Source organism: Lepus europaeus, chromosome 1, assembly GCF_033115175.1.
Source record: "Lepus europaeus isolate LE1 chromosome 1, mLepTim1.pri, whole genome shotgun sequence".
Taxonomy (NCBI): Eukaryota; Metazoa; Chordata; class Mammalia; order Lagomorpha; family Leporidae; genus Lepus; species Lepus europaeus.
Window position 1 is genome coordinate 48,385,069 of NC_084827.1, and position 16,762 is coordinate 48,401,830.

A 16,762-nucleotide genomic window follows, 5' to 3' on the forward strand; every position below is an offset into this window, starting at 1 on the left:
CCCAGGGAACGCTCTGTAGAGTATGCAATTTCAAGATAGCAAATAAAACTAAGGTGATTTTGAATAGTTAGATAGGAAGAAACTTTCGCTTAGGTTGGAATAGAAATATGCATTTTACATCAGCATTGCATGCCACTACTGTGTTTCATGTATTTTTCAGATATAATTTCTTCTACTTACACAGTCGTATTTGTCCTTCTTCCACAGTCTGCCTATCTCAGCAAACTGCATCAGCATTCCCTTTAAGTTTCCAAGTGCTAACGCTGCCAGGACAGACTGCGAACAACAAAACATCAGATGCACTTAAAGTTAACCGAGTAAACCATATAGAAGCAAAGGTGAAGGCTGGAGATAAGTGAGTCGTTTAAGGGCCTCCACTCATATCAAAGGATACACCCTTGCTGGTGTGCAATACTATACAAGACACAGCAGAACTGGGACTCTGGTCTGTCCCCATGCCTGACTTTGTCCCTACCATGGTGACAGGGCTGCATGGCCCTTTGTGATTATGCCAGAGATGATCTAGTGGCACTTAGTAGCCCACCCGTCAGGACAGAGAAGGGTAGATCTTAAGACCTATGGTGGTGGTGGTGGGGCAGCACTATGGTGTAGCAGGTAAAGCCATTGCCTGCAGTGCTGGCATCCCATATGGGATCCTATCCCATCCTCTCCCTCTCTGTGTTAACTCTGCCTTTCAAATAAATAAATAAAATTTTCAAGAAATATATGGCAGATTAAAAAAAAAGGAAATAGCACACAGATGAATGCTAGTTGAAAAATGGTGAAAACTATTATCAAAAAGACAAAAAATGACATGTTGGCAAGGATGTAGAGAAAATGAAGCCTTTATACACTGTTGGTGGCAGTGCAAATTAGTAGAGCCATTATAGGGAACAGGTTCCTCAAAAATTTAAAAGCAGAGCTACTGTTTTTGATTTTTGATATTTGATCCAGCTCTTCTACTTGTGGTATCTATCCGAGGGAAATGAAATCAACACCTGTTCATTGCAGCACCAATCACAACAGCTGAGACATGGAATCAACCTAGGTGTCCACCGACAGATGAATGGATAAAGATAATGTGGTATATATACATAATGGAATACTATGCAGTCACTAGAAAGAATGAGATCTTGAGATTTGCAGCTAAATGAATGGAACTGGAGATCATGGTGTTGAGTGAAACTAATCAGATACGAGATGGACAAATATCTCACGTTCTTCTCATAGGTGGAAGTTCAAAATCATTGATGAACATAGATTAGTGTTTATGACAAGCTGTGAAGGGTGGAGATAGTTAGAAGGAGGTCAGACAGATAGAAATAACTATTTCTAATGTGCCACAATATAATGGGGTGATGAAGCTCATAAAAATGGGTCAACTCTATACAGAACTGGAGGAGGGGAGCTGATAGGCTGCAAACACAGGGAAAGGTATGGGGAATGAAGGGCTGGCTGCCTGACTTGATTGGTTTATGCAGCATATTTTGAGAGGTATTGCACTGTACCCCATAAGCATGTGTAAGTATGTGGGTAAGCATTTGGTGTAGTGCTGTGGCCACCAGCTGAGGTGCCTGCAACCCATATCAGAGTGCCTGGGTTCAAGTCCCAGATGCACTGTCCACTCCAGTTTCTTGCTAATGTGCACCCTGGGAGGCAGCAGGTGATGGCTCAAGTAGTGGGCTCAAGTAGTTGGGAGATCTGCATTGAGTTCTTGCCTGGCCCAGCCCCAGCTGGTGTAGGCATCTGGGGAATACTCCAGAGAATGGGAGTTCTGCATCTGTTTGTCTCTCTCCCTGGCTCTGCCTCTCCCTCTCTCTGTAACTCTGACGTTCAAATAAATAAACAGAAATCTTAAAAAAAAGAAGAAGAAGCAGCAGCAGAAGCTCTGCACCTGGGTGTCTGCTCCCATCCTGCAATCTGACAGTGTTGGTCTTGGAGCCAAACCAAACCTCTAGCAGCTGCAGGGCGTACCCCTAAGAACGGGCTGGGTGGCTGGCAGCACCATTCCCTGAATCAGATAGAAGACCTGATGACCTCCACCTGTAAGAAAAGCTTCCCTTCGGTTCACGGGGAAGCCGTGGTGCCAGGCTGCCTTCTTGTGTCAACATGAATTACATCTGGGGCTACGCACTGGCAAAGGGGAGAGCAGATAAGGTGGCCCGGGCATCTGCATTCCTAACATTCATAAGATGCTGCCAGGGGAAAAGATAGGTTTTTGGCCCTTCAAGTAGCAGCTAAGGAGAATGCTTGGGAGTTTGGGGTTACTTCCTTTACCCCAGTGCAGTGTGTGCTTTCAGAGTTGGTAACCAGCCTCCTTGGTTTACCACCTCAAAGAGAGAGACGTTATCCAAAGAAAGAGGGGCGGTACCTTCTGTAGTGGCTCCAGAAGAAATCCAATAGCTACAATGACAATCAGCACAATGACAGAAGACAGAATCCCGGCAACCTGGGCAGATGAAAAGAAAAAAAAAAAAAAAAGGATTTTCCTCACATACCCAGCTTGTCCCTTGGTTCGGATTTCCCCGTTATTGAGGCCAAGATGGACCCTGCAGGAGGGACCTTAAAATACCTGCGTTTTGCCTCCTGTGCTCTCCTGAACCGCAGAGCGGGAGAGGGCGGTACTTCCGGCAAACCCTTTGAACGATCCAGTGAGGATGTTACCCAGGCCAAAGGCTATTAACTCCTGACAGGGGGGACAAGCAGGAAACTCTGTGAAGAGGCAGGGCCGCGACCATGCACACAGCGCGTTATTTCAAGTCGCTTCTTTAGATCCCGCATAGCTCATGCGCTCACCTGACTGCCGTCAAGCCGATAATCGTATTTGAGGGAATAGACGCTGGCTACGGAAAAGGCCACGACGAAGCCCACGATCGCAATGGTGAAGCAGTCTCCTATGGCATCTTGGAAAACCTGTGTGTCAGGTGCAGCAGGGGCTTGGAACCTGCAATTGAAATCCAGCAAGTCTAAATGTCACCAGCCTGCTTAGGGGTGCGTGTGTGTCGTGGTTGGGTAAATCAATGAATGAATGCAATCCAGGCTGAGCTGTCAGGCCTCGCTTTGGAGTGTGCCTTCCAAGTTGCCACCAAAAACTTTGGAATCTGCCATCTTATGTAGGAAAGCAGGGATGCCTGGGTTTGAGAAAAGACTGTAGATCCAGACCCCTGATCATGGGAAGTGGAATATGATTTTGCTAGTATAACCATGTGGTGATGCACATTCACACACCCATCCGCTTCCTTCAAAATGTCTTGGGTTCCACTGGAATTGTTACACTGGGCTGCAAAGTATCGCCCACAGTGTCTCTGCGTTGATGAAGCCTCTTTGGGGAAACACGTTCTCAAGGAAAGAACAAAAAAAAAAAAAAAAAAAAAAAAAAAAAAAAGAAAACAAAGAAAGAAATCTCTTTTCTCTCCTCATTGATAATAATATCTGACCATGGAAAGAAACCCCCAGCAAAGTGCTGGGCCTCGGATTCCACCTGCATGCCACAGAATTGCCAGAGCCAGCATGGAGGCAACAGAGTGGGCTCTGGTTAAAGGGATTCAGCGAGAGAGGCACATTCAGCTCACAGAAGTCTCTTCCATCATTCTGCCTCACAGACTTGGAGCAGTTAAATTACACTGCAAAAATTACAGCAGTTAAATTACATTGCAAAAATTGCACAAGCAGCAACTTACTAAATGCCCAATTCTTGTCTCCATCTGTTTCTGATCTAAAACTTATTGGAAGTGGGTTAATAGGATCCAATCAATTATTTCTGCATGGCTGTTCTGTGTTTTATGAGTATCTATGGTAACACACTTTCAGCTCTTATTTTATTTTTTTTTAAAGATTTATTTTATTTATTTGAAGGACAAAGTTACAGAGAGAGGTAGAGACAGAGAGAGAGGTCTTCCTTCCCAGATGGTTGCAACGGTGGGAGCTGCACCAATCTGAAGCCAGGAGTCAGGAGCTTCTTCTGGGTCTCCCACGTGGGTGGAGGGGCCCAAGGACTTGGGCCATCTTCTACTGCTTTCCCAGGCCATAGTAGACAGCTGGATCGGAAGAGGAACAGCTAGGACTAGAACCGGCGCCCATATGGGATGCTGACGCTTCAGGCCAGGGCTTTAACCCACTATGCCACAGCACTGGACCCTCAGCTCTAATTTTAAATAATACTGCTGCCACCATAAGTCAGAAAGTTAGCTTTAGGGGCCAGTGTGGGGGCTCAGGGTGTACAACCACTGCCTGCAACACTGGCCTCCCATATTGGAGTGCTAGGTCAAGTCCCGCCTGCTCTGCTTCCGATCCAGCTCTGTGCTAATGCGCCTGGGAAAGCAGCAGATGATGGCCCAAGAGCTTGGGCCCCTGCTACACACTTGAGAGACCTGGATGATGGAGATCCTGGCTCCAACTTGATTCAGCCATTGCAGCCATTTGGGGAGTGAACCAGCAGATGGAATCTCTCTCTCTCTCTCTCTCTCTCTGTAAATGACTTACAAATAAATAAATAAATAAATAATAAATTACTTTTAAAAATGAGCTTGGAATGTTTGTTTTTTTTTAAAAGAATAAATCTGGCATCAGTAATACAATTGAGTTTTATACCAAAATATCCAGGACCCTACTATCCTTCTTTTATTCTGGTCTCTGAACCTTGTAGACAGAGTGCTAAGAGACTTGGATTCATTGCCTGGCCTTACTGCCTACCCTCCTTCCCTCCTTGAGCCAGTTCCTCCATTTGTGAAGTGAGGATAACAACCCATTTTCTTTCCTTAAGCTTTAAAAGGAGGGCCAAATAAAAAAATGAACATCAAACTATCACACGGTGTAGAATGCAAGGTTCACTGTTGTCATGGGATCTTCTCCTTTGCTGCTTCTATGAACATTCTCATCAGCCAAGCTTCTTGCACGTGGTGAGTGTGACATCACAGGGTAACTTCCCAAGTGGTACCCTCAGTAACAGCAGACTGGCAAGCATCATTACCTCCCAGGAATACTCTAAGTGTAATCAACAGAAACTTAAAAAATCTACTCAATCATCACCCAGAAAAAAAATTGGTATATTTAAAAATCCACCCCAAAGTGCCTTGTCCCCAGTACAGGTGTTAAGTTGGTCATGGTGGGCACATAGCTGGAGCACTTTGAGTTGGCCAGACTCTTAAGCATGTTACAAATATCAAAGTCACTGAACCCTTGAGGAAGCTATGTGAAAGCTACTCTTTTTAGCCTCACTTTTTCATTTTTACGTTTGCCATGACATTGAGGTGCAGAGTTTAGCTATTTGCCTGCCTCCAGAGCACACCTACTAGGTTTCAATGCCTCTCAGTAGAGCGTAATGGCTACTAAGTGTGTTTACCCCTGCCCAACACAAAAACCTTGTGAAGAGAGTCCACTGACATTGAACACGCATTTACCAAATAAAGTCTTCAGATCATCACCCTGTGATCTTAAGCTTAGCGTTTATTTCCAAAACTCTTCAGGCAAGAGCCTCCCTGATCTTGCATTTATTTATTTCTGTGCCTGATTCATGTCTCCCGAGACACTGAAATCAAGTGTGAGACTTGGAAGTAGCAAGGTGGATGGAAATCCTCAGAAGTCTTTTTTCCATTTTAGCCTAATTCCACTTTCTAAATTAAAAGTGATATTGGAGATTTATTAAGATCCTTCATGAAGATCGAGTGATACATATCTTTTTTTTTTTTTTTTGCTTTAAAAATGTATGTGTATTTGTTTTTAAGAGAATTTGACTGGTTTTAAGCCACCAATACATATAAACACTGATTTCTGGAATTCCCAAACACTTAAGTAAGGAGATAAAGAGAGGTCTTTACAAAAACCCGCAGGAAAACGACCTTTGCTGGTAATTTGAAAGAAACTGGTGCTGTTTTTGCTCAGAGAGCAGAGAGTGGCAAGGGGCCAGGAAGCCAACCCGCTCTCTCTTAGCCCACAGAACGTAAGGGACGTGGTGTCAGCCTCCGTGTGCAAGTTTCCCAGCCCCTCGCTGTGCTGGACGTTGCTCGGGTCTTGTTTTGAACTTGATCTTGAGAAAGGACAGAGTGTGCCCAGCTGGGGCGCTCAAGTGGTGTGCCAGGATCCCTCAGTGTCTCTTTTGAACAACCAGAACGTGGCTCCAGTAACCTCAAACAAGGCACGGCGTGTTGTTGACAGTCATTTTGGGCAAGGAAACCTGGTTTCACTTGGTGTGTGCTTATGGGGAGGAGCAGTTTAATTGGCCTTTTTTTTTTTTTTTTTTTTCTCTCTTTGCTGCTTTGCTTACTTTCTCTCACCAGGGTTCCTGTCTGCCTTGTTTGTGAGCTCTTCCATAAGGGGAAACTTTCTGATATTAAGAACTGTGGACTGGGGTCGGCGCTGTGGTGTAGCGGGTAAAGCCTGTGCCTGCAGTGCCGGCATCCCATGTGGGCGCCGGTTCGAGTCCCAGCTGCTCCACTTCCGATGAAGCAGTCGAAGATGGCTCAAGTCCTTGGGCCCCTGCACCCATGCGGGAGACCTGGAAAAAGCTCCTGGCTCCTGGCTTCAGACCAACTCAGCTTCAGCTGTTGCCACCATTTAGGGAGTGGACCAGTGGATGGAAGACCTCTCTTTCTGTTTCTCCTTCTCTCTTTCTGTAACTCTGCCTTTCAAGTAAAAAAAGAAATTTTTAAAAGATTTATTTATTTATTTAGAAGGCAGAGTTACAGAGAGGCAGAGGCAGAGAAAGAGAGAAAGAGAGAGGTCTTCCATCCACTGGTTCACTCACCAAATGGCCACAACAGCCAGAGCTGGGCCTATCCAAAGTCACGAGCCAGGAGCTTCTTCCAGGTCTCCCACGATGAGTGCAGGGGCCCAGGGACTTGGGCCATCTCCTGCTGCTTTCCCAGGCCATAGCAGAGAGCTGGATCGGAAGTGGAGCAGCTGGTAAGGGATGTTGGCACTGCAGGCAGTGGCTTTACCTGCTATGCCACAGCGCCAACCCCAATAAATACATCTGTAAAACAAAAACTGTGGACCCTGATGTTTGTGGTGCCTTACTGGCAGGAGAGCTGAGCCAGCCTCCTCTGGCAGGTGCAGAGAGGTTTCTGAGAAGGGACAAAGCCTTTCAGCCCATGCCCGCCCTGCGCCTCCTGCTCACTCCCTGCTGCGTGGCTGGAGAGGCCGGCAGGGAAGACACACTCACCCTTTCTCCATCTTCCCGATCACAGACACGTTGAATCGCTGTTGGAAGTTACAGCCGTAGGACAAGCCTGCTGCAATCACGGTCTGCAAATTCGCAAATTGTCCAAGTGAGAAGCAACTATGAGTCTTACTTTGCCAAAAATCAAACAAACAAAAAACAAAACCACCACCGCCAACAACAACAACAAAGCAAAGCCAAACAACAACAAAACCAAAAGCCATGAGCAAAACCCAGCCCCTGGACCTATCAAATAAGATTTTCCAGAACCAAATAGAAATGTGTCTATCATCTTCTTGCAGGTCTCTCTCTCTCTTTTTCTCTCTTTCTCTCTCTCTCTTTCTGCACTTTCTTTGTCTCACACGGGAAGAAGGAACCCGAAATTGTAAGACAGTAACTAAATCTCAATGCAGAGAAAACCATAGTAAACCATATACCCGATTGCCCACTCAGACCTCCCGAACCCACAGAGGGCAAAGGATTTTCAACCTGCCGACTATTAGACTGTCTGTGATGGGAACACTTAAGATGACCATTTACCACAATGAGCTCAATGGGGATGGGCACGGGAAGCTTGGCTTTGAAGCGCTCGTTTATTTCTTTAAACACAAACACGATCAGGACGATGATCACTGACGTCACAAGGTCTGCAATGTTGGTCTTCCGGATTTGTGTGAATATGGACTCAAGTACCTGTGAGCCAGAAACAGAAACCATAAAACACCAAGTCCCGCGTTTGAGCGGAATTGGGAGACAGCCACTTCCAAACAGCTAAGAAGAGACGTGAGAACACAGGCACTGGAAGATACTGATGACAATTCCAATTATGACGTGTGTGAAATGATCCACAAGAGCATTGAAGAGATGACAAGCGTTAGCTCGGTGCAGGTGCAACACTAGCTTAGGGCCACGCCTGCCATTTTTGGTTGACCATCTCTTTGACTAGTGTCAGACTTCCTTGGGCACTTCTCACATTTTGACACCTGATGTTTTCTGCCCCTAGGTTTTTTTGGTCTTTTTTTTTCTTTTGGTTGTTGTTGCAGTCATCACCATTATTGTGTCTTGGAAATAATTTTTAAGCCCTTATAGTTTTCCTTAGCCTTCTCCCTTTTAAAGATTTATTCTATTTATTTGAAAGGCAGAGTTTACAAAGAGAGAGGTAGAGGAGGTAGGGAGAAAGAGAGAGAGAGAGAGAGAGAGAGAGAGAGAGAGAGAGAGAGAGAGAGAAAATCCTCCATCCACTGGTTCACTCCCCAGTTAGTTGCCAATGGCTGGATCAGGGCTGGTCTAAAGCCAGGACCCAGGAGCTTCTTGTGGGTCTCCCCACATGGGTGCAGGAGTACAAGCACTTGGGCCATCTTCTGCTGCTTTCCCAGGTGCATTATCAGGGAGCTGGATTGGAAGTGGAACAGCTGGGGCTCAAACTGGTGCCCATATGGGTGCCAGTGACTCAGGCTGTGGCCTTACCTGCTAGGCCACGATGGCAGCTCCCCTCTTTAAAACAATTTATTTATTTGAAAGGTGAAGTGAGCTAGAGAGAGAGAGAGAGAGAGAGAGAGAGAGAGAGAGGTTTCCATCTGCAGGTTTCCTAAACGGCTGCCACAGCCAGTTCTGGGCCTGGACAAAGCCAGGAGCCAGGAACCCCACCCTGGTTTTCCATGTGGGTGGTGAGTACCCAACTGCTTGGACCATCTCCTGCTGCTTTCCCAGGTGTATTAGCAGGAAGCTGGATACGAAGTGGAGTGGCTGGGACTTGAACCAGAGCTTTTTATGGGATGCAGGAGTCAAGTGGTGGTTTAACCCACAGCACCAGTATGACCAGGTCTTTTATCCCCTTGTTTAGGCTCAGATCCCTCGCATTTCATAGCTGACTCTACATGTCACTTTTGGAAAATAATTCCCTTACTGTGCACTGTGTGTAGTCTATTTTTTTAAGCCAGTTGGGCTTCATATCTGTGGGCCCAGGATAGCTCACACAGGTCCAAACTGGATCTCAAATAGCTCCTAGAGGGGTGAGCATTGTGGCACAAGGGGTTAAACTGTCACTTGGACTGCCCATATCCCATGTTGGAGTGACTGGGTTCAAGTCCTGCCTCTGCTTCTGAGCCAAATTCCTGTTAATGTGACCCTGGGAGACAGCAGCTGATGGCCCAAGTACTTGGGTCCCTGCCACCCACATGTGCAACTCAGATGGAATTCCCAGCTCTTGTCTTCTATCTGACCCAGCTCTGTCTGTTGCAGGTCTTTGGGTTGTAAACCAGCAGATAGAAGATTCTCTCTCTCTCTCTCTCTCTCGCTCTCGCTCTCGCTCTCGCTCTTGCAGTTGCTCTGCCTTTCAAATAAAAAAAAATGCTCCTAGAACACTCTGCATCTGGAGTAGTTCTGGATGAGAGTTGAGAGAGTGTTGGCTGCCAGCGCCATGGCTCAATAGGCTAATCCTCCACCTGTGGCGCTGGCACTCCGGGTTCTAGTCCCGGTTGGGGTGCCGGATTCTGTACCGGTTGCCCCTCTTCCAGGCCATCTCTCTGCTGTGGCCTGGGAGTGCAGTGGAGGATGGCCCAAGTGCTTGGGCCCTGCACCCCATGGGAGACCAGGAGAAGCACCTGGCTCCTGCCTTCGGATCAGCGCTGTGCACCGGCTGCAGCGCGCCAGCCTCAGCAGCCATTGGAGGGTGAACCAACGGAAAAGGAAGACCTTTCTCTCTTTCTTTCTCTCTCTCTCTCATTGTCTACTCTGCCTGTCAAAAAAAAAAAAAAGTTCTGCCTCAGGCTCTTAAACATGTCTTGATAGAAGTACTAAGAATAATAGTCATTATTTATTTATAAATTTATTTCTTTAAAAATTTTATTTTGACTTGTTTGAAAGGCAGAGAGAGAAAGAGAGGGAGAGAGAGAGAGAGAGAGAGAGAGAGTGAGAGAGAGAGATGAGGATCTTCCATCCACTGGTTCACTCCCCAAATGGCTGCAACAGCCAGGGCTGGGCCAGACAGAAGCCAGGAACCTGGAGCTTCTTCCAGTTCTCCCATGTGGGTGCAGGGGCCCTGGCACTTGGACGATCTTGCACTGCTTTCCCAGGCACATTAGCAGGGAGCTGGCTCCAAAGTGGAGCAGCTGGGACTTGAACCGGCGCCCATGTGGGATGCCGTTGTCACAGGCGGTGGCTTTACCTGCTACACCACAATGCTGGCCCCCAATACCTGTTATTTAAAAAACATTGTAGGAAACCATTGTTTTGGACTCAGCTCCTACATTAGACTCCAATATATCAGACCGATCCCAAGTGGAGTCACCCATGCTAGGTGACACACAATCAAATGAAACTTTAAGGAAGCAGACGGAGCCCCACTAGACCAGCTGTTTGCCCCCACAAGCTGGAGATCCCAGCCTGAGTCAGCATGAAAAGGTAGTCTCCTTTGCTTGAACCCTTATCTCCCCGCACAAAGCAGCCTGAGGTGACCTGACGTTAATCAACCAAAAAATATTCTTTCTATTATTCTGTTATTCTGTTTCCTCCTTCCTACCTTACAACACCCACCATTCCGCTATTTTCCAATGGCATTTGAGGCCCAGTAAGTCCATGTAGGCTGTGATGGACACCAAGCGTCTAAGGTTTGTCAACCTCTCAAAATTAAGTCGACCAAAAGGAGGGAATTGTTTAATTTGGTAGACAGCTGCTTCTGTACATAATTTAAGTTGGGCCTCGATGTTTCTCCTTCCAAAACCTAATCTGATGGGTAGCCACTCACAAGAGGCTGGCTGTCCAACAGTGCCCCAGGAAGACAGACGTAAGCCGTAAGCGACTTGAACCATCTCTGCACCTCACTTCCATGCTCTGCAGGTCTTTTCCTTCCCTTCTCTGGATGCCTTTTCCTCTGGCTATAAATCCAACGACCCATGTAGCTAGCAGGGCTGAGCATTTGAAACTGTTTTTGGTCCAGACTGCTGCCAATGCTAGAATTGCAAAAACCGCCAGTGAAGATCTGTGAAATTGGGTTTGCTGCAAACTTTTTGCCTGTTGACACCGTTCTGCTTTGCATCCTCTGGAGGAGGGGAGAACCACTGCCTTGTCTCCCTTTGGTCAATGTCCTTTTGCTTTTTCAACAGGGATGCATAAAAGACTCAATTGAGCACTTCAATTCTGAAAGTCCTGCTTTGGTGAGAAACAAGGAATCATCGTAACTTCACAAGCAAATAATCAAAATAAGATTTTGAGAAAATTTCTAAAACTTAGGCCAAACTAGATTGGAAATCCTTAAGAGTCAGATATTAAAAAAGTGACACTTCATCTCTGCTCCTAACATCAGCTGTATGGGAGGTGTGGTTGATTTTTTTGTATTGTTCTCTTTTAATCCACACTTTTCTTCACATAAATACATTTCCCAGCCCACTGACTTCTTAGAAGTCATAGGGAGGCCCCCCACCCCCACCCCCAAGCAAAGGCATTAAAGGAAAGGTCTCTACAAAACACAAAAACACAAGAGTGAGTGTTACGTATTTTAATGTTTTGTAAGCGAAAGAAATACTTACTTTGAAAATGGAAAATGGGTCGGTGTGTGCCGGGACTGTCAGCTGCAACATGAATTTGAGTTGGGAGACCACAACGTGGAGTGCGGCCGCAGTGGTGAAGGCGCTGATCAGGGACTCCGACAGGTAGATCACCACGAACCCAATCCGGAGAATGCCAAAGGCCAACTGGAAAGACAAGGACAAAAGCTTTTGTTACTGTAGTAGATTAGGAGTGTATTTGAGCAACCGAAAGGATCAGGGATTGAAATGATCCAGAATGTAAACGTTCAAGCCTGAACAGCCAGACCTTGAAGAAACTAATGTCTCTGCCTCCTGGGAAGTCCCCTGTTTTAGGGTTCCTCCTTCTTCTTCTCTCCCAGTCCATCTCCTAGAGTGAATGTCACATGGTATTCAAGTAGGATGTGGGTCTGGTCTGTCCCCAAGAAGTAACAGACTTCCCTTATATTCATATATGATATCTTTAGAAGACTCACCTATAAACCTTAGACTCTTATGTAACACCAGCCTTCAGTAATGATGCTGAGATGATTTTTTTGTTTTTAGTTTTAAAGATTCATTTATTTATTTGAAAGAGTTAGAGAGAGAGAGAGAGATGGAGAAAGAAATCTTCCATCTGTTGGTTCATTCTGCAAATGGCCTCAACAGCCAGGGCTGGGCCAGGTTGAAGTCAGGAGCCAAGAGCTTCATCTAGGTCTCTCATGTAGGTGGCAGAGGCCCAAATACTTGGGCAACCTTCCACTGCTTTCCCAAGGCTATTAGCAGGGAGCTACATCAGGAGTGGAGCAGCTGGACAGGAGCCAGTGCCCACATGGGGTGCCAGTGTCGCAGGCAGCGGTTTTACCCAGTGTGCCACAACACCAGCGCCACTGAGATGATTTCAGTTACACTATCCAGCTGTGGCAGCATGCATGGATGAGCGTCCATTCAGAGTCCCTCAAACAGGCTGCATCACTTGCTTTAGAAATAGATAACTATATATTGGATACCAGAAGTGCTTGGTTTTTGCTGAGGGCAAAGGGGGACTAATTCCCCTAAGGCATCAGTGTTTTTTCTAGTAAAGTGAATTGGACAGATTCCCCCCTTCCCTTGGCTAATTGTCTTTCCACTCATGGCTCCAGAATGTAGTCAGGGCTGTGGTTGAGAGAGTCCAGCTGGCTTCCATTTCTGTGTTTAGTTCAGAAACGTGTTAGTAGCAATGAACCACATTGTCAGTAGGACACACACTCATGTCCCTGAAGGGACTGACCTTTACTTTCTCAAAGAGATGGCCTTAATCAATAACATCACTGATCTTAAACTCAGGTGACATCCTGACACGTCTATGCCCGTTTTCCCTGTTCAACCCACGAGGTCAGGGGTGTGGCTTGGGAGTGAGGTTTTAGGCCTTAACACAATCCTCTTCAGCTTTCCCCAAAATCTTCGATACACACAGTTCAAAGTGCAAAGCCCCATCCTTTCCACTAGATTACAGTCGCCGGAGAGTTCCAAAGCCACTAGTGTAACTACTGCTTACATATGATTGTGAGTCTCTCAATTCCCCAACGCTCTGTTGAGTTAAGCATTCGCTCCTCTCCACTTGCACCTCCTGTTCCCGTTTTTCCTTCCATCTAGAGCCACGTCCACTTGGGTTTGCAGTGTGGAGGGTCCACCTCTGGCTGTGGTCCACCACGGCCCTTCCTGAAGTATTGCTGGTGGCCCTCTGGAGGAGAGATGCCAACCAGAGAGAGAGCGAGAGGAACCCTTTGGAGGGGTAGCAGGAGGATGCGAGAGCAGAAAGACGTGGCACAGCGAGGTCAAGCAGATTGTAGAAGACATGGTTCTCACCTGGATGATTCCGGTGAGGAATGTGACTGAGGCAGCCACCATTATCCTCTTGTCTGTCAGCGAATCACCCGTCGAGTTGTTAGAGGGGTCTGTGGATATACCGTCGTCTGGGGCTAGTCTCACAACTGCTGCTCCCACCATCATGCTCAGAACCGGAAATGGACCTAATTATCGGAGGAGGAAGTGGAGTTGAGATATGTGCCTCCCCCGCACACGAGAAGACTTCATTTCTTCCCAAACCCCAGTCCAGGTTCTTACAGGAAACTTGAACTTGCCTCTTGGATTGCACACAATTTGGAATTGATACAATGTGCAGTTAATAGAGTTCATAAAGGAAAAAGCAATGGGAGTGTTAATCAGTCCAGTAACTAACTTACCCACAGAGATGTGTTTAGAAGTGCCAAAGAAAAAGTAGACTATGACCGGGAAAAATGCTGCATATAGCCCGTAGGCTGGGGGGATGTTGACCAGCAGTGCAAAGGCTAAACCTGGAAACACACAAACAGCAGGGTCCTTATTTTGTGCAGGAGGAATCAGCGTACTTCTCATTAGGTTCTACTAGTATTTAAGAGTGGGCCTCAAAAATAAATTACCTTTGTAACTCAAAAGCCATCACAGATGTGAATGTCAGAACTAAAACTACAAAAAACTCTTAGAAGAAAATATGGGTGTCAGTCTTTGTAAACTTGGATGGGGCCATTGTTTCTCAGAAATGGCACCTGTGGCATAAGCAACCAAGAAAAAAGTCTTCATAAAAATTTTTAGAAAGTGTATTCAAAGGCTATTATTAAGAGAGTGAAATGGCAACCTACAGGATGTAGGCAATTTTTTACAAATTGTACATCAGAGAAGGGCTTAGTAACCAGAGCATATAAATAATATTTGCAACTCCACAATACAAGGACAAATGATCCAATTAAAAAGAGAGCCCAGGATTTGGGCTTTCTTTCCAAAGATATACACAACCAGACAATAAGTACACAAAGAATGTTCAACATCATGAGTCATTTGAGAAATACCAATCAAAACCTCTATGTGTGCCATTAGACATCTACTAGGATAACTCAAATAAATAAAAAAGGGAATAACAATAAGTGTGTAGGATGTTAAACCCTCACACATTGCCGGTGGGGATGTGAAATGGTGCAGCTACTTTAGAGAATCATTTGGCTGTTCCACAAATGATTACACACAGAGTTACCATATGACTCACCATGTCTAGGGATACACCCAAGAAGATGAAAACATATTTTACACAAAATTTGCACATATAAGTTCATAATAGCATTATCCATGATGCTATTATTCACTCATATTATTCATAATATATTCATAGATATTATTCACAGCAGCCTCAAAGGGAAAACATCTCCGATGTCCATCAGCTGATGAGTGGATAAACAAAATGCGGTCTGTTCATACAATAGATTGTTATTTGTCCATATAACAGAATGCAAGACTGATTCATGCCACACTATAGGTGAGCTTTGGAAATGTTATGCTAAGGGAAAGAAATCAGATCAAGTGTCACATAAGGTCTAGTTCTATGTCTAAGAAATCCACATAGACAGGAAGGCATTGTCAGGGAAGTGGGTGGGTGGGGGGGATGTGCAGTGACTGTTAGTGGGTAAGGGAGCTTGGGGAGATGATGTGGACATGGTGAACATGTCCTGTATAGCCAAGCACGTAGATGAAGAGCTGCTGCACTGTACACATTAGATGGTGAATTTTATGGTGTATGAATTCTATCAAAACAAAAAACAATAGTTACCTTGCAGGACAGCTACCAGCCCTGTGCTGATCCCTGAAACGATGTCACTGAGCAGCCATTCCTTCAGCTTGTACCCTGGTAACCAAGATGCTATGGGTAATAAAGAGAAGACAATCTCCTTGACCTTCCGGGAGGAACATCTGAAAACATTGAAAGCCGCAGGTGAGTCCATCAATAGCAAATTCCAGTTCAGGACCCAACTGTAGGTGAGACATTGGTACAGATGCCAGTATATTGGAGATTAAATTTGCAGTTTCCCCAGCACTAGCCCTCAACTCTTCACCCACTTCAACTGCCCTCTGGCCACCATCAAAAGCCTTTTTTAAAAAAATAAAAAAAAGAAAAAGAAAGAAAAATGTGTGCTTTTCTTGAGCCATAGCTGAGCTCCTTTGTCATCCTCGGTGTGGACTGTGCAACACTGCAGTTGGAAGTTTTGCCTCTGTCCCCATCTGTTAGCTGTTGGATTGAGAAAAACTCGGTTGAAAGCCGACGTGGTGTTCGTGTTAGACACTACCTTTCCAGCTCTACCAGGGAGTTGAATGTTTGGAAACTGAAGATAAAAAGGTTCCTTGGGCTATGGACAACAGCCAGAAAGGAGAGCTTGCAAGCTAGAAAAATCTAAGAGAGAGTTCTTTTTAAATTCCTAATGCCGGTGTCGTGTCTTAAACAAAAAAGTGTCTTACCTACAACACAATTTGAGATGATCCAGCAATGTCTTGTGATGTCTGTCTTTCTTCTTATGTTCCTCTGCAAAAGCATTTGCGGAGTACACCGGCCTGGCCACCACGTACTGGTTCCCAATGGGTTCGAGCATTTTGCTTTCTCTGGTGGCTGTGGCAAGTGGAAGCCCTCCAGAACTATGGAGTGAACTCTTGTTCTTGCCTTTAGCAGGTTAAAATGCCTGAAACCAAACAGAGCTGGCTTCTTAAATAACTCAGAGATAATGTGATGCAATTTACAGATGAGTGAGCTCCGAACTGAATGTTACCACCTTTTGAGATCAAAAGAGGCAGGATTAAGGGACCTCGATTGTGTTTTGGGACAGTGATATCACTTTTGACTCCAGTGAGCTGGACACAGCTCCTTTGGATAAGTAAACAAGAGCTTTTGTTGCGTTTTTTTTTTGAAAAGGTTTTCCCAAAGCAATAACATTTGATTCGGTTTGCTAATCAGGGACTCCATGTTTTCCTGGTCAGGTGAGATCGTCTCATCATTTTTTTTCCCCTGGAGACATTTGCATGGTGACCATCTTGGAGCCCTGGGGAGGATTAGACACAGAGGGTCTTCAGACTGTCAGAACTTCGGTAACACCTTATAAAATGCTTTTCACAGGGGGAAGTTAAAGACGTTGTCTGCTTATGTTCCTGTTGTTTCTGGGAGTTAGAGTTTTCTCAATGATAGGAAACCAAGGCACAAACTATTACTTGGCTACTTCGTTTATGGGTGGTAGCCTGTTTCTAAGGAAAAATCACTTACCCTGCCTGA

The 16,762-nt window shown here is 45.6% G+C and overlaps 1 protein-coding gene across 1 annotated transcript in view; it reads right to left on the reverse strand.

Moving 5' to 3' along the window:
* SLC26A3 (solute carrier family 26 member 3) overlaps positions 1 to 16,091 on the reverse strand; it is a 29,568-nt gene extending 13,477 nt beyond the window's left edge. The window contains exons 1-11 of the mRNA XM_062195550.1: positions 15,961 to 16,091; positions 15,278 to 15,417; positions 13,884 to 13,994; positions 13,507 to 13,670; positions 11,683 to 11,847; positions 7,697 to 7,849; positions 7,160 to 7,242; positions 2,797 to 2,944; positions 2,573 to 2,686; positions 2,372 to 2,449; positions 181 to 276 (exon numbers count right to left, since the gene is read on the reverse strand). Of these exons, the coding sequence (XP_062051534.1) occupies positions 181 to 276; positions 2,372 to 2,449; positions 2,573 to 2,686; positions 2,797 to 2,944; positions 7,160 to 7,242; positions 7,697 to 7,849; positions 11,683 to 11,847; positions 13,507 to 13,670; positions 13,884 to 13,994; positions 15,278 to 15,417; positions 15,961 to 16,091 (1,383 nt within the window). The remainder of the gene's footprint in view (positions 1 to 180; positions 277 to 2,371; positions 2,450 to 2,572; positions 2,687 to 2,796; positions 2,945 to 7,159; positions 7,243 to 7,696; positions 7,850 to 11,682; positions 11,848 to 13,506; positions 13,671 to 13,883; positions 13,995 to 15,277; positions 15,418 to 15,960) is intronic.
* Between the last annotated feature and the right edge of the window lie 671 nt (positions 16,092 to 16,762).